General features: G+C 46.9%; 1 protein-coding gene across 6 annotated transcripts in view; it reads left to right on the forward strand.

Annotated features, from left to right (window-relative positions):
• sipa1l3 (signal-induced proliferation-associated 1 like 3) overlaps positions 1-18,043 on the forward strand; it is a 233,984-nt gene that overhangs the window by 135,163 nt on the left and 80,778 nt on the right. For all 6 annotated transcript variants that reach the window (XM_085973275.1, XM_085973272.1, XM_085973277.1 and 3 more), the window contains 5 exons: positions 912-1,086; positions 2,626-2,729; positions 4,999-5,156; positions 6,171-6,747; positions 9,203-9,477. In XM_085973275.1, coding sequence (XP_085829401.1) covers positions 912-1,086; positions 2,626-2,729; positions 4,999-5,156; positions 6,171-6,747; positions 9,203-9,477 — 1,289 coding nt within the window. The remainder of the gene's footprint in view (positions 1-911; positions 1,087-2,625; positions 2,730-4,998; positions 5,157-6,170; positions 6,748-9,202; positions 9,478-18,043) is intronic.

Raw genomic sequence — 18,043 nt, forward strand, 5'->3', positions numbered from 1 at the left:
ACCAGACTGATTCCTGGGATGGCAGGACTGTCGTATGAGGAGAGATTGGGTCGACTAGGCCTGTATTCACTGGAGTTTAGAAGAATGAGAGGGGATCTCATTGAAACGTATAAAATTCTGACAGGGCTAGACAGACTGGATGCAGGGAGGATGTTTCCCCTGGCTTGGGGGGTCTAGAACGAGGGGTCACAGTCTCAGGATATGGGGTCGGACATTTAGGACTGAGATGAGGAGAAATCTCTTCACTCAGAGGGTGGTGAACCTGTGGAATTCTCTACCACAGAAGGCTGTGGAGGCCAAGTCACTGAATATATTTAAGAAGGAGATAGATACTTTTCTAGACACAAAAGGCATCAAGGGGTATGGGGAGAGAGCGGGAATATGGTATTGAGATAGAGGATCAGCCATGATCATATTGAATGGCGGAGCAGGCTCGAAGGGCCGAATTTCCTAGTCCTGCTCCTATTTTTCTATGTTTCTATGTTTCAAATCACATCGCTAAGTTTGAAATCAAGGAACTAGTGTTAGTACATCTTTTGTCCCTATGCTGGAAGTGAAGAGTTTGTAAGGAGGGGTTCTTTGCATTTCCTGGCACTTAGTTATTAGAGCAACAGTATAGAGTGGTGGGATGCCAGTTTGACTTCTATTCTGCTGGGCTCCTGATATAGGGAGCGGAAATCCTATTTGTACACCTGTTGCTGGCTCATGTGAAAGTCTGGAAACGGAGTTTTTTGCTCGTGCCCTCAATGGCAGGTGGTATGTATGGAGGGTTGTGCAGATCCAAGGGGGATAAAGAGGATCATTACTGGGGTGGGCCGGGGGGGGGGCACGGGGCTAACATCACGTTATTTAACAAAATCTGAAGCTGTGTCTCATTTGATGGTGAGTGTCGTGCTTTGCTGTCTCTGCAGCTAAGCAGGAAACATAAAGTCGGCATTCTGTACTGCACGGCCGGCCAGGGCACTGAGGAGGAGATGTACAACAATGAGGAAGCAGGCCCCGCATTTGAAGAATTCCTGGATCAGCTTGGGGAAAAAGTGCCTCTCAAGGGCTTTATGAAATATGCAGCTCAACTGGACACAAAAAGTAAGTTTAAAAAAAAAAAAATAGTTACAAACACTTGTTTCTTGAAATCAGATACCTGTAGTACAGGAAACTCTTTTTCATCTGGCACCGACTGGACTGGCGCGGTGCCAGTTTATCAAAAAGTCCGGATTACAGAGAGGTATAGTAAAAGGTACGAGAGCCCCGTACACAGCAACATATGCAGGCTTCCCTGTTGCTTAGCAACAGGTGCAGGAACCCCGGTTACACTGCCACAGATCCAGGAACGGCCACTAATATGAAATAAAACTTACCTGAACCACCTACTGAATTTTGCCGGTTAACAGAGATTTCCGGTTATTTAGGTGCCAGTAAATCGAGAGTTTCCTGTAATTAGGAAGGCTAATGGAATGTTGACCTTCATTGCAAGGGGGCTGGAGTATAAAAGTAGGGAGGTCTTGCTACAACTGTACAGGACGCTGGTGAGACCACACCTGGAGTACTGCGTACAGTTTTGGTCTCCTTATTTGCATTGGAGGCAGTTCAGAGAAGGTTCACGAGGTTGATTCCTGGGATGAAGGGGTTGTCTTATGAGGAAAGGTTGAGCAGGATGGGCCTATACTCATTGGAGTTTAGAAGAATGAGAGGGGATCGTATTGAAACATATAAGATTCTGAGGGGGCTCAACAGGGTGGATGTTGAGAGGATGTTTCCCCTCGTGGGGGAATCTAGAACTCGGCATAGTTTCAGAATAAGGGGTCGTCCATTTAAGACGGAGATGAGGAGGAATTTCTTCTCAGAGGGTCGTGAATCTTTGGAATTCTCTTCCCCAGAGAGCTGTGGAGGCGGAGTCAGTGAATATATTCAAGGCAGAGATTGACAGACATTTGAACTACAAGGGGAGTCGAGGGGTATGGGGAGAGAGCGGGAAAGTGGAGTTGAGGCCAAGATTGGATCAGACATGATCTTATTGAGTGGCGGAGCAGGCTCGAGGGGCCGATTGGCCTCCTGCTCCCGTTTCTTATGTTCTTATGTAATCTGCAGATAGAAAAAAGTACTGCAAATGGTAGGAACTGAACTAAAAACATCTGATGCTGAGGGTGCATAGGCCTGTCAGGATCTGTGAGACGGGGCTTAGACCCTTGGGGTGGGGAGGTGGGGGGGTAACTGGGAGTTCAGCGAGCTCCTTTGATAGTACTGAACAAAATATAGAAGGGAGTGGTGGACAACGGGGAAATTGAAGGCTAAAGTGTGATATTCTGTCACACGTGATTTAATGGGTATATTAGGGTGCGAATAGGTTTTAATTTAAAAAGGTGAAAAGATTATCTTGGTGAAGCAGTGAAAAGACATTGCAGAAACAAAGGGGGCATGAAATCAGCTCCGTATAAAGGTGTTCGCATCTCCCAGAGTGTCCCGATGGAAGGCTCCGTCCAGAAAGTTACCGCACCTTTACTTTTCCAGGTGCTCCGGGTCCTGCTGTCTGTTTCCGGAGTTCCCTGTTTTTTAAATTCTGATGGTATAATTGTTTGTTGCTGACCGCGTGTTGAAATGTGACGCTGAAACATTTTCTATTCGTAGCTGGCTCCACTGGTACGCACTCCCTGTACACGACATACCAGGACTATGAGATCATGTTCCACGTGTCCACCATGCTTCCATATACCCCCAACAATCGGCAGCAGGTGGGTAAAGTCTGCAGGGATTTCTGAGCTAAACCATTAATTGACCTTTACTGTGTCCCTTACCGGACTTTCTAGTAAGGCATTAAAACGTGGGGTCTTGGGTGAAAGTGTGTCCAAACATTGCCTTTTGATCCGCGTTTCAATTTGACCAAATAGATGGAATGATGATCTCCTATCTCTAATTGGTGGTTAAGGATTCTAAATTTGGAATATATTGGGGCTAATTTACCAATGTTCCACCCACCACCCCCCTCCAATTTTCCTCCTTCATCTCTTGAAGGTGCTGACCCATGTTGGGCTAAGTGTGTATGGGTAGGAGGTGCCCTCAATGCTTCACCAAAGTGGCTGTTTTCCACATGTGAGCCTAGGCAGTGTGTCACTAGGTTTTTCAGCCATGGAGCGCATCACAGATGAGGACTGTGTGGTTTAGGAAAGGCGTAAATGTGGGCACGGTGCGTACATGAGAATTAGGAGCAGGAGTAGGCCATACGGCTCTTCGAGCCTGCTCCGCCATTCAATAAAGATCACTGCTGATCTTCAACCTTAACTCCACTTTCCCGCCCGATTTCCCCCATATCCCTTGATTCCCCTAGAGCGAAGGGGGGCAAATGAAGGCAGAATTCCCCCCCACCGTGTCACCCCGCCCCCGCATTTAAACGTATATTTTCTGATTTAGAAATGCCTGATATCGTCATCAAAGGAAAGTGTTCCAATTCCTTCCACTTTCATCTTGCACTGATTACCATGTGTACAATAAGTGCGGAGTAATATACGATGGCTGCGGTTAAAACCTACCAACTAAATTATTTTTGGTCACGTTCTCTGCTTATTCAATTTGCAATCTCTGAGTAATATGGTTCTCATTTACTGCTGCAGAGTTCATAGTGCGCTGGTTACTGAAGCAGTAAATTCACAATGTTGATCAAGTCTGAAGTAATTGCAGGCTCGTTCCAATGAGTGCACAGAAAAATAAGGATCTGTCTTGAGATCTGAAATACAAAGGAGCTGCCTAGCTTCCAACCGACCGTAATATCAATGCTGGCAATAGATTCAAGATAGATTCAAGAGGTGATAGCTTGTACCATAAGAGTGTGGGCACTGGATGATTCGGGCTGCTGATACATAATATCTAAAATCTTTGGAATAACCTTGTTTTCCTGCCCTGTACCTCTACAGGTAGTAATAGCCAGCACAAGAGGTCAAGGGAGTCTCGCACGGATAATGTGGCTCCAACGGACTTCCAGTTAAGCTGTGCCGTGGAATTGTTGACGTGGGCTTATTCCTGAGATTTTCACGTGGCGAGTTCCTAGTTTGAGCTTTGAGCTATTAAATTATTCCTTAATTTAATTATTCCCTTAAACTTCACTTTTTAAGAGATTAAATTGGAGGCGAAAAGCCTTTGGTGGAGTAGGTTTCATGCTCTGAGAAGGACTTGACTTTTTGACGGGCCATTTTCTTGTTCCATGGTGTATTCTTACTGGCGATGCTATTCATTAAGTTAATGGAGGCACTGTTAACAGTTGAGCCTGTGAATAATGATTCTTCCTCCTAACCTGAAGTCCCTAATCTTTGTTTGTGAAGGGGACGTCTGGGAGGCGTGCATCACGATGGAGTAAGTCCAGCGCTCCCCCGATTACCGAGTTCAGCGAGCGAGTAGCTCAGCCAGGCCGGCCAGGAAGGCCCGTGCTGAGTGCGTAAATCGAAGCCAGCGCATCAGTCGGGCAATTAGAGTTGGCCTCTGAGCCCCTGGATTGGGGAGCAAAGTTGGCCGGGGGGGGGGGTCACTCTCTGATCGCTATTCAGTAACTTCGGGCGAGGTCACTATCGGGCTCTGCGTGATGTCCTGCATGGCCCGATAGCCAGTCTAGGCTCGCGGATGAATAATGGCCACTTGGATTAAAATGATAGGTGGCTATGGAACGAACACGGAGTCAATACCTTCAAGACAGGAGGGGAGAAAATTAGTGAGGAACTTAATGAACCATAGATTTGGGATGCATTAAATGGCTGAAACATGAATGGAAAAAGTTTTTTCCATTGATAAATACTTGCCGTGCTCTTCTAAAATGGATACTGGTGTGTGCCCAGCTAAGGTGCAAACACCTGAAATTCTATATGGAGGTCAGTGCTGCTATAATCATTCGCATTTCGCTGGTTTGTTTCTGATACTGGATTGGAATGATAAGCTGTGTACAAAATCTTAGCTAAATGAGCATTTTGCAGACAGAAGATTGATGAGTTGATGTGTTCTGTGTTTGTGTGTTCACAGCTTCTCAGGAAACGGCACATTGGCAACGACATTGTCACCATCATTTTCCAGGAACCGGGGGCGCTGCCGTTCACACCAAAGAGTGTCCGCTCTCATTTCCAGCATGTGTTTGTCATTGTCAGGGTCCATAATCCATGCACTGAGAACGTGTGTTACAGGTGAGTGCTTCTACAAGGTAGAAAGAAAGTGTAGCCACTGTTGTAATGTAGGAAAATGCAATTAAGGTAACATTAAGACATAGAGAAAAGGCAGCTCCCTTTCCTGTTCTGCAATGACTTAGCTGACCTCAGCTGGAGCAGCAGTTGGGGTGTTGCGGTTGGGTTGGGGTGGGGCTTCCACTGTGCTCCTGACTGACTGCTCAAAAATGCAGGGGTGTGGACGTCTGGCGAGGATAGGACTGGGCTTGGCTATGATGTCTGCCCCAACTCTACTCATTGGAGTTCAGAAGAATGAGAGGCGATCTTATTGAAACATATAAGATTGTGAAGGGGTTGGATCGGGTGGATGCAGGGAAGATGTTCCCGATGATGGGTGAAACTAGAACTAGGGGGCATAGTCTTAGAATAAGGGGCTGCTCTTTCAAAACTGAGATGAGGAGGAACTACTTCACTCAGAGGGTGGTAGGTCCATGGAATATGCTGCCCCAAAAAACTGTAGAAGCTACATCATTACATAAATTTAAAACAGAAATAGACAGTTTCCTAGAAATAAAGGGAATTAAGGGTTACGGGGAGCGGGCAGGAATTTGGACATGAGTCTAGGTTCGGATCGGTCATGGCCCTGTGGGTAGTGGAGCGGGCCCAGGGGCCGTGTAGCCTGATCCTGCTCCTATTTCGTGTGTCTAATTCTGTTCGATTCAGGAGATGGTTCTGTGATAGTAGATTGGCGGTTAGGATCAGATCAGCCATGATCTTATTGAATGGCGGAGCAGGCTCGAGGGGCCGATTGGCCTACTCCTGCTCCTATTTCTTATGTTCTTATGTAACCGTCAGAAAGCCCTGTAGGCAACAGAAGCCTAGGCGTGAGGAATGGAAAGAAAGGACACTTTATTGAGGGTACTAGAGGACTGTGGAACCAGACCCCACCAGCGGTCGGCATCTTCAGCAGAGGAGTGAAAGAAAAAGGAGAGAAAGCTTTATTATTTTAAAACTCAGATTGTTTTGTTCCTACAGCGTGGCAGTGACCAGGTCCAAGGATGTCCCGCTCTTCGGGCCTCCCATTCCAAACGGCTTCACTTTCAGCAAGTCGGACGTTTTCAGAGACTTTCTGCTGGCTAAGGTCATCAACGGAGAGAATGCAGCGCACAAATCGGAGAAGTTTCACGCCATGGCGACTCGGACTCGGCAGGAATACTTGAAGGACCTGGCAGAAAATAGCGTCACCAACACGCCCGTCGAATCTATTGGAAAATTTAACCTCATATTGCTGACGACGAAAAAGAAGGAGAAAGCGAAGCCCCGTGTGGGGGCCGAGCTGTATAGTGCCGGGGCGGTCACGTGGCGGGCCTACGCCCAGGATTACAGCCAGGCAATCGAAGTGGACTGCGTTCTCGGCATCTCCAATGAATTTGTCGTGGCTATTGAGCAAGGCACCAAGGATGTGGTGTTCAACTGCTTCAGTGGGGATGTAATCGGCTGGACTCCTGACTCGTCCACAATCAAAATTTTCCATGGGAGAGGTGACTGCATATTTATCCGAGCGTTGGAGGAGAATGTGGATGATGTTAAAGAAATTGTTCAGAGGTTGAAGGTGAGAGGGAAGCTTAAATTCGGGGATTTATTTTAACTTTTCTCTCCTGATGTGCCTACTCTCTCTCTGGGTTATAGAAACATAGAAGATAGAGCAGGAGTAGGCCATTCGGCCCCTCGAGCCTGTTCCGCCATTTAATGAGATCATGGCTGATCATCCAAATTCAGTACCCTGTTCCTGCCTTCTCCCCATATCCCTTGATCCCTTTAGCCCACGGGCAAAGCCGCCCTCCACTGTCTCACTCAAATAGCTGCTCCAAATGTGCCAGCTCAGTCTTTCTTCACCACCTTAGCCCAGGGGTATTGAAGCCAATTGTCACAGTCCAACAAATTGTTTCCCCTTTTTCTTCCCCGCCAATTTCCTCCCCTCCCCTTTAGTGTTAATTCCCCGCTGGTATATATTTTCATAGGCACTGGGCACCTTCTGTAGCCCTTCATCGTGTACGAGTCTTGACAATGGGTATAGCCAGGCTGTTTGACTGTGTTATAGATTCATAGAAATTTACGGCACAGAAGGAGGCCATTCGGCCCATCGTGTCTGTGCTGGCCGACAAAGAGCTCTCCAGCCTAATCCCACTTTCCAGCTCTTTTCCGTAGCCCTGTGGGTTACGGTGCTTCAAGAGCACATCCAAGTACTTTTTAAATGTGATGAGGGTTTCTGCCTCGACCACCCTTTCAGGCAGTGAGTTTCAGACCCCCACCACCCTCTGGGTGGAAAAAAATCTCCTCAACTCCCCTCTAATCCTTCTCCCAATTACTTTAAATCTGTGCCCTCTGGTTATTGACCTCTCTGCTAAGGGAAATAGGTCCTTCCTCTCCACTCTATCTAGGCCCCTTCATCATTTTATTCGCCTCAATCAAGTCTCTCCTCAGCCCTCCTCTGTTCCAAAGAAGTGTAGGATGGCACCGCAGCCTAACTAGATTCTGTTCTTGCCCGATGTCCATGCGTGCATTTTCAATAGATAGCGATCAAAAGTGAGAAACCTCAACCAATTTTGTCCCCTAAGCCAAGTCCAGTTCCCCTCCGAAGGTCCAACCTGAGTTTGGTTAGCAGCAGAGATCTGGGATCAAACTTGGGGCCTTCCTGGTCTTCATTTGCCTTAACCAATTGCCCCATTGGGGAAACCTTAAGTTGTTTCCTTAAAGTGGAGAGAAAAGCTTGGCAACACTTCAGATAGAAAGTGCTCCCTTAGACGTGTTCAGAATACTCCACAGAGGCCAGTATCTGTGAAGAAAAATACACATCAATATGTTGCCTTTCAAAAATAAATTTGCTGCCCCATAAAGATCTGCCGTTTTGGCTCTCCTCGCCACCAGAGCTCCTCTGATGGCCTGATTAATTTTAATGGGCAATCACAACTTCAGCCTAGCCTTTGAACCACTCCGGAGTTACCTGACCCGGGGGACAAGCTGCTTCAGGCTAGATACAGTGTAAATTTATGGGATTTTTTTCCACATGGGCGTTGGGGGAGTATTTTAAACCGAAGACTTTCCTTGTCCTTCAGTGATTTGGGTTAATCATAAACCACGAATGTTACCCTGGCTGCTTTAAAAGAATCTTTATTAAGGTTTTAAGAATAGGCAGCCTTTCATTCGCATTCAGTGAGAAAGTAAATGTTGTACAAATGACTGTTAACATCTCACACTTGGTACAGTATTACAGGAACACCTGTACAGTATTACAGGAACACCTCTCACTGCTGAACTCAAATTTCCATAAGTAATCATTAAACTTGATCATTGGATTAACCACAACTAATGTTATCTTGGCACAGCCTGAATATTTTTATGAAAACACTTTCTGGATCCTGAACATAAGAAACATAAGCAATAGGAGCAGGAGAAGGCCATACGGCCCCTCGAACCTGTTCCGCCGTGCAGTAAGATCATGGCTGATCTTCTACCTCAACTCCACTTCCCTGCACTATCCCTTGCTTCCTTTAGTGCCCAAAAATCTACCAATCTCGGTCTTGAATGAGCATCCACGGCCCTCTGGGGTAGAGAATTCCAAAGATTCGCAACCCTCTGAGGGGAGAAATTTCCCCTCCGCTCAGTCCTAAATGGCCGACCCCTTATCCTGAGACTATGACCCCTAGTTTTAGACTCTCCAGCCAGGGGAAACGGATCCTTGATTCCATGGACCTGAAGTAGTGCCCAACAGTGACCAATGGGCAGCAATTTGCCCAGTCGCCATTTTGTCTTGCTGGCCCTCCGGACCTTCCCCTCCAGCCCCCATGTCTTTGAAGGTAGACCTGGTCCATGTCTTGTTTGATATAAACTCATGGCATCCTATTCATTGGATGCCTGTCCGTTGTCTTTTCACACCATAAAATAGCAACTGTAAAGACTTTTGTCTATTAAAACAGCTTGATACTTTGGCTTGGGTAGAAGGTCATTGAGCCATGTGTGCTTAGTCTTAAGTATGAGGTTCTTATTTATTCACCTTTACACCCCAGATTGTGACGGAAGGATGTGAAACTGTTGACATGACCCTGCGGAGGAACGGACTCGGGCAACTTGGGTTTCACGTCAAATATGATGGCACAGTGGCAGAGGTGGAAGAATATGGATTTGCTTGGCAAGCTGGACTGAGACAGGGAAGTAGACTGGTGGAAATTTGCAAGGTGGCTATAGTAACGCTGACCCATGATCAGATGATCGATCTTCTGAGGACATCAGTGACCGTGAAGGTGGTCATCATCCCACCCCATGAAGACGGGAGCCCTCGCAGGTACAAGCACCATCTATATTAAACTATCTAGCAAACCAGGGTTAGTTACTAACCAGGCCTGTTGATACAAATCATAGAATCATAGAAATGTACGGCACAGAAGGAGACCATTCGGCCCATCGTGTCTGCGCCGGTCGAAAAAGAGCTATCCAGCCTAATCCCACTTTCCAGCTCTTGGCCCGTAGCTTTGCAGGTTACGGCACTTCAAGTGCGCATCCAAGTGATGAGGGTTTCTCTAGCCATGTTTATTCAGGATCAACTAGAATCTATTCAGGTGGTTTGCTGTGGCTTTTCTCCATATTATTGGAGCAAATATTCTCATTAGAATCTTGTGTAAAATCGGAAATTATATCCGTACCTTCAATGCGATGAGGTGGGGAGAAAATTGGATCGGGCTGTGGGGGGGGGGGGGGGGAGAATATATAGGCTGAAATAAAAGCCTAGGAAAACTGCCTCAAGTTTGATTTACAAATGTAATCTTCACATGAGAATCATCAGGTCTAAGGGAGCGTTAAACTGCCATTGTGGAGAGCCCTAGACATTTTTGGGACTGGATTATACTTGTCTGACCAAACCTTGCTGTAACCAATTGTCATTACAAATCTAGTCAGTCCTAGGGGAAGGAGAGGCGAGACTTGCATTTCAGTGTAAACTGAACTTCAGTCTGGAATCCTTTCATCAGCAGAAAAGGGAAAATGCTTAAACTATTCTTTGCTTAAAAAGTGCTTCTGAAAAAGATAGCAATATTTTTGCTGATTACAAAAAAAAAATAGCCTTTTCAAATAAACTTCTACACTCAGGCAAGAATCTGGACAGGGACACGAGCAGATTTGTTTATCTTCCCCCACCCCTCGAGTCCAAGGATGCTGAAGCCCCCTATAACTGCCAAACTATTGTGTGGAGCAGGCCAGGAATTGTACCCGGTGCTTTCAGGTCTGTGGTACTTAGTACTAGTCCTGAAATACATCGACTTCTGTGCCAATATAGAGCCATTCACATCGTTCCTTCCTTTGATGTGACAGAGTTTATTTTTTTTACTTTTCCCACATCCGTTTCTCTCGGTTTTTACTGCCCCTTCTCTCATTTTCTCTGCCGCCTCTTTTTCATCAGCCCCCATACTTGGCAAACGGCTCTTGCCCGAGATGCACATACGGTCCTTTCCTCCTAATTGTTGCTTTGTCGTCTCTCGGCTTGTGTATCTGACCTCCACGTGCCTGCCTAACTCTCCTGTTTGTGGGTAGCATGTGGCTATTGCATGAGATGACTCTGGCTGCAATAATGTTCCTTTAAGTGTGCTGACTCCTCGGCTGACTGACTCACTGTCCTGCATCTTCGCAACACACATGGATTTTATTTAAAATACATATATGCTGTTTTCTTGGAAGAAGTGCTTGTGAGTCACAGCTGCATAATGGGCCTGATGACTCCACTGTGAATTCTTGGACACACGGGAGGGTGTAATTACCAATCATCATGACCCTGCCCTAAACTTGACCACAGCGAGGGTGGTCAGAGCAGGAAGGATCTAATCATACAGGCCTTGATGGGACTGAGGCATTTTCTTTACTGTCAAAGGCAGAGAGAGCACTTTGTAATCTTTGCAGGTTGTGAAGGATCGAATGTAATTGTATAAATAACGCAAGCTCGCCCTTCAGGTTTTCGCACTAGGTCATGCGCTCGGTCTTGTACGAACCCGCACAGCTGGTGCGCAGCCAAAGCTTCCAAAAGAAGTCTGAAGGTTAGGAAATAATAATAATGCCCATCCCGGGGATCAGGCGTTGCATGTTACACCAGGGTTACTCAGTCAGCCACAGGCTCAGGCTCCCCCCCACAGTCTGCACGGGAGAAGTGTGGCCGGTTTCGAAGGCTTGGCCCGCCCAGAAAAATTCCGGTGTTGTTTAGTCCCGTCCCATATGGTGCATGCGCGCTGTGTGCCTCCCTTCTACTGACTGCTGAGACTAAACAAGTAAGTGAAACGAGTGACTCGGGATTATGAATGGGGAAGGGAATAGGGGTAACATTGGAGTAGAATATTGGATGACTAGAAGTGATTGCAAGGCAGATAATTTTGGGGGGGGGGGGAGCTAACTAAGATCTGCTTAAAGAGAGCTGGGTGAGTGTAGAGGTTTTGTTGAGGGGCGTGACTATTTTTAAACAGGATATTTAATAATCCTGAGGTATATTTAAAATGCAGTTTTAAGATAACTGTAAAATGTTATGTTGTCAATAGATCTAATTTCTAACTCTTAATTTAGACTTTACTAAGATTTATTGCTGCAGCTCCCCCAGTGGAATCCCACATAATATAAACCGGGAACATCCTGTGGTTCGACCCCGTTCTGTTCTCTGCTGAGATGACGACCGGGGTGCAGTGATTTGACTCCAGGCCATCTGTAGGTTGGAGGGGAAATCGGACCGGGTTTCCACTCCCAATCATTATCCAGTGACCCAGGCTGGAACATGCGTGTGGGGACTTCCAGTGACAACAAGATTGGCACGGCTGTTAATGCCTCCCACAGCCTGCCAACGTTCACATGTGGGAGGGAGAAAATGGCCGCTTGGACAATATGCCATTTACTACATTAAAAGTGTTATGTAAGAGTACATTTCCTATCTGCAGACTTCACTTCCTGTGTCACGGTTTTTGGTCACGCATTTCATGTCCGCAATTAATGTGGCAAATGCCTGTGCAACGAGCAATCCCTGTGTGAACGGGTCCCGGTGATGCTATCGTTGCAGGCTGCAGCCACTAGGTGCGGCTCTGCTGCCCTGTACCGACCGCTGTATCCTCTGGCACACCCTATGCAACGCCACACAGGAGGTCAGCCAGCAAACGACAAAGACTGTCGATGCTGGAAAACGGAAATAAAAGCTGCAAATACACTGCAGGTCACTCGGCATCTGTAAAGCGGCAAGACAAGCTGCTGGTGTTTCAGCTTTGTACCCTTCATCAGTGATGATTGGTTACACACCTGAAACCCTTACAGCCTGCTTCGTCCCTTTTACAGATGCTGACTAACCCGTGGTGTCTTTCCCAACATTTTCTATTTTCATTTTAGATCAGACGGCTGTCAGCAGCCGAGGATCTAGTAGTCAGAGTCGGCATCTTCAGGAGAAGGGGGCAATAAATTAGTTGGGAGGGGGAAAAAGACTCTTTTTTTAAATTAAAAAAAACTTGCATATATAGTTTGGTAAATTGATGCATTTTAAAAGTCAAATGCAGTGTTCAGAGCATTCCGGTTTAACTCTGGCATCTTTCTCATGTTCTTTATTTCTGTTCAGCATTTCTTTTGTTTAGATAGTTAGTGCTAATTCCATACTGTGCGTACGTGTGGTTTGAAAGCGTGACCCCGCCACGTTAACCCCAAAGAGGATGCAGCAGAGAAGGGCCACGTGGAAGGGTTTAAAATAAGAGATGAGATGAGTATAAACCTGGAAGAATGCTTCAGTGCTGTGACAGGACACAGGAGCCCTGGTTCACTTGTACAAGGCAACTTTCAGATTGATGTCGGGATGCTCTTTCGTCCAAAGAGCCATTAACACATGGACTGGGCTAGCTAGGGCAGTGGAGACGGGAACCCCGGAATCATTTCATAAAGTGTGTGTTGTCCAGAGGCCGCAGGTTCTTTCTGAAATGATGGGCTGGAATGGACCAAAGGGCTGTCGTCTTCTGTATCTGTCTTGCGATCAGCAGGGATGAAGGTTATTGATTCGAGTGCTTCGACACCCAGTGTGCTAATTCAGCTCCTCTCGTGCTGCCGGGCTCAGCAATGCTTACAAGCCTGTACCCCAGATGAGTTTGTCGGCGCTTGCTGTTTAAAGCAGAAACCACGGAGGAGGACGGAACAAATCTGAAATGCGGATTCTTTTAAAAGCGTCGGTTTTAAAGGTGCTTCCTCCTGGCGAGGTTCCCTCTACAGATCCCCATGAAGTAAAAGTGACTCACTGTCACTGCCAAGTATTGAAAGAAAATAGAAAGTGATCACATTGCCCTTTTTATTACAATCCCCACCCTTGTTTACTGTTATACTCGACCTTGGCATCTGATGTGTTTGTACATCTTTTTGTTTTTAATATTTAACCAGATTGATTCCTGGGATGAGAGGATTGTCCTATGAGGAGAGGTTGTGTAGAATGGGCCGATACTCTCTGGACTTTAGAAGAATGAGAGGTGATCTCATTGAAACATATAAAATGTTTAAAGGGCTTGACAGGGTAGATGCTGCGAGGCTGTTTCCCCCTGGCTGGGGAGTCTAGAACTCAGGGGTCTCAGGATAAGGGGTCGGCCATTTAGACTGATGAGGAGGAATTTCTTCACTCCGAGGGTGGTGAATCTTTGGAATTCTCTACCCCAGGGGGCTGTGGGGGCTCAGTCGTTGAGTATATTCAAGGCTGAGATTTTTGGACTCCAGGGAATCGAGGGATATGGGGACAGTGCAGGAAGGTGGTGTTGTGGTAGATCAGCCATGATAGTGAATGGCGGAGCTCGATGGGCCGTGTGGCCTACTTCTGCTGCTAATTCTTGTGTTCTTATTTAATGCTGTGTTGTCGGTCATTCACCTCACCATACAGCTCATTATGATGTGGACGGTGCTTGGCTCCCAGGGATATTTAACCGAGGGTGGAGTGACTTTTCACTCTTTACTTGAAGATTTTGTCCAGCTGATGCATTGTCCTCTCCACTTGCTCAAAGGCCCAGAGTGTAGTGTGTTCACAGCTTAACTGACTTTGTATCCAGGCATGACTAATGAATGGCGGATGATTTTGATTTCTCCCCCCCCCCCTCCCCCCTTCCATTGTGACGTGTCTTTCTTTTGCTGTTTTTAACACAAAGCTGCCTTTTCAAGCTTTTGTACTGTGCTCTGTAGTTGGGCTAGTTTTGTCTTGCCCGAGCCCAGGGGGAGGAGGGGAAAGGAAACACAATGTGAAAAGAGTACAGTTTGCTTTTTAATTGGCACTGCTTCAGAAACTGAGTACAACTCCTGCTCAAAGGCATCAAACCTGTTCACTTTATGACCCTTTTGAACAGCACAAATTTGCTTTGAATGAAGGTAAAATGCCTCCTGAATAGGGGAGGCAGCTTTAGGCTGCCTGTGTCCCATAGGGCCGTGACCTAAACGCGAGTCACCAACATAAAGTCCTTTTTATTTAGCTCTTTTCAAAGCTAGTGTAGCTTGCATGGGATCGATACTTTGCTGGCATCAGTCCTTAAGCGCACTATGTTGTAAATATCCCAGTAAAACACTGTTGAAAAATACTGATCTGCAACAGGCCACAAGGAGGCATGAGAGCGGCTTACTGTCCAAATCCAACTTGCCTCTTTTGGGGGGATCTCCGCAGAACAGAAATTTGACTTTGATACTTTTTCTATTAAAATGCCGATGTTTCTGCTAAATGAGTGAAAGTGAAACATTTAAACCGTCAAAACATAGTATTTGAATAGAATAAAAAACCACAAGGGTAAATGTTTAAGGGATTCATAGAAGCCATAACGAGTTTCTATGCAGTCCAGCAAAATCCTTTTTTGGCAGGTGCGCAGTGTACTTGGGGCTTGCTTCTGCTGTTCTAAAATGTAATCCCTTTAATGGATTAGCCTGGATTGTGATGGACTAGCTCTGCCTTAGACAACAAATTTTCCCGTTGTACCGCATTATGTGGCAATTTAATGAGCACTTACCTGCTGCCCCGCCCTGCACTGCCTAATGTGCAGAATTAGGTTTGTCCCATAGAAAGTGGAGCCAGAAACAACTAAGTATGGTTTTAGTTTCATTTGCAGCGCCCTTCTCTTTAAATAGGGCTTGAGATAATACACAACTAAGAGCACGAGATACGTGCAAAATTCTCTTGATCATTCAAAGTTGCTTAATTCGAATGGCTGGCTAATTTGTGCAGTAAAAAAGATTGAATCATCTTCTTAGGCAGTCCCTCGGAACCGTGGATGACTTGCTTCCACATTAAAAATGAGTTCGCAGGTGACTGATAAGTCCAGTGCGGGATCTACAATCTATCACAGGTGGGGCAGACGGTGGTTGAAGGGGCGGGTGGGTGGGGTGCTTGGGTTGACGTGCGCTCCTTGCGCTGCCTGCGCTTGGCTTCCGCTTGCTCCCGGCGAAGAGACTCGAGGTGTTCGGCGCCTTCCCGGATGCTTCTCCGCTTTGTGCAGTCTTGGGCCAGGGATTCCCAGGTGTCGGTGGGGATGTTACACTTTTTCAAGGAGGCTTTGAGGGTGTCCTTGAAGCATTTCCTCTGCCCACCTGGGGCTCTCTTGCCGTGCCAGAGCTCCGAGTAGAGCGCATGTTTTGGGAGTCTCGTATCGGGCATGCGGACGATGTGACCCGTCCATCGGAGCTGATTGAGCGTGGTCAGAGCTTCGATGCTGGGGATGTTGGCCTGAGCAAGAACACTGAAGTTGGTGCGCCTATCCTGCCAATGGATTTGCAGGATCTTGCGGAGGCAGCGTTGGTGGTACCTCTCCAGTGCTTTGAGGTGCCTGCTGTACATGGTCCATGTCTCTGAGGCATACAGCAGGGTGGGTATCGCTGCTGCTCTATAGACCATGAGCTTGGTGCCGGGTTTGAGGTCCTGGTCTTCAAACACACTCTTCCTCAGGCGACCGAAGGCTGTACTGGCACACTGAAGGCTGTGTTGGACTTTGTTGACAGTAGGCTCCCGAGGTATGGAAAGTGGTCCACGTTGTCCAAGGCCTTGTCGTGGATTTTGATAATCGGGGGGCAGTACTGTGTGGCGGGGGCAGGTTGGTAGAGGACCTTTGTCTTACAGATGTTTAGTGTAAGGCCCATGCTCTCGTACGCTTCGGTGAAGGTGTTGACGATGGTTTGGAGTTCGACCTCCGAGCCATGAGTAGACTGTAGTTCCTATCTTTGAACTCCAAGAGTTAATTTAATTGAAACACATCCTTGATGGAGTTGAAAGGAATGGCTTTCTCCCATTTTCAGAGGTTTCTTCAGTCCTGCATGCTTTAAAACTTCAGTAAACTTGGGTTTTATTTCACTTGAGTCTTACAAGGGAATCTTTATCTCCTCTCCTTGATCACAATGAACAAAGCAAACATTTGGATTCCACATGTTAATTCCATGGTGAAATACCACAGTCTATTCAATATAGGCTGCTGTAGCATAGTTGTCTGCAAATTATCACACACTAACCTACTTGTCTTCCATGTGACGCGCATTTTTTTTTGTTTTTTTAAAAGAAAGATGCATGACCAAACTGCTTGATGTCTGGTGTTGAAGTAAACTATTCTGCCCAAAGTGGGTCGCCCCAACAAGGGGGCACTTTCTTTCAGTAAACTGTCCTTTCATTGTGGGCTCCGGGTTTGAATGAAGCTCATTTTGTAGAGTTGAAAGCCTCCTCCAAACTGGAGCCGCTTCAACCGAGTACCTGCCAGGCATGGACCCACAACAAACAGCTGCATCTAATGTAGCATTAATTTGGTCACGTCAGTCAGACCGCAATAGTGGCTGAAGGGGGTAACAGAGCGCCAGTCTGGCGCGATGGTGCATATGGCTCAGACACGTTGTCGGGGCAGAATGGAGGAACCATTCAGTCCAGATTGAACCCATGCTGACCAGGAGTGCTCAATGCTGACACTGGGGGCTAGATTTTCGGGGGAGCCGTCGGGCGGGGTTTCAGGCGTATGGGGGTGTGAAAATCCCGACTTTGGGGGTCCCGCCCCAAGTAAGTTTCAGGGGCGGCGGGGACCCGCTGAAACCAGGCGGGAAGGGATTAGTGCCAATTAACTGCCTGTTAATAGTTAACAGGCAGATTTTAGCCTAATCCCCATTTTGAGGGGTTTCGTGTGGGTTTCCCGACGGCTCCAAACCACACCAGGTTAGAGCAGGAGGGCCGTCTGGTTGAATGAGTTGGAGGGGTCGCGATGTTGGCGCTCAGGTGAGTGATGGGTGCATGAGTGCAAAGGTAAGTGTGTTTGGTGTGTCTAAAGTGTGTAAAGAACTTTTACTTACCTTCACCGCCTTTCTTCCTGTAGCCGTCGGGAGCCCATCACACAGCCGGCGCTTAAAGCTGAACGGCTGCGATCTGTCAAAAGTGACAGCCTTCACCTTTTAGTGCTGCTGAAATTTCTAAATGAGTCTGCGCAGAAGGACTCATATTAGAAATCAGACTGTCAGTGTTTCACCGCTTCAAACAGCTGTGAGACACTGATATTTCATCTGTCAGGAAATCTTGACAGATGAAATTTCAGTCTGTGACATCACCTGTTGCCGGGTGGCCCTTAATTGGCCTGCTGAGCTCGCTGGGCGGGCTTAACCAGGTCAATCAAGGGAAAATCGCGCGGATTGGCCGGACGTCGAAGTAGGCGGGTCAAAAACCCGAAAGGGGAAGTCCCGCCATCTTCCCGACAGGTTTGGGAAAATCGACCCCTGGGTGTGTGAAATGCAAAGTGTACCACTTCACCAACCACACATGTCTATTTGTCTTGGTGTCGACAATAGTAGCTCCTACAAACCCCCACTAGTTAAAGAAATGTTATCACCGATTTGGTGAGTGAAAAAGTTTGCTTGATTGAATGCCAAGCAAGCGCATT

The sequence above is a fragment of the Somniosus microcephalus genome, chromosome 34, assembly GCF_052327205.1.
Source record: "Somniosus microcephalus isolate GS21.2 chromosome 34, FLI_Smic_1.0, whole genome shotgun sequence".
In the NCBI taxonomy this organism is placed as follows: Eukaryota; Metazoa; Chordata; class Chondrichthyes; order Squaliformes; family Somniosidae; genus Somniosus; species Somniosus microcephalus.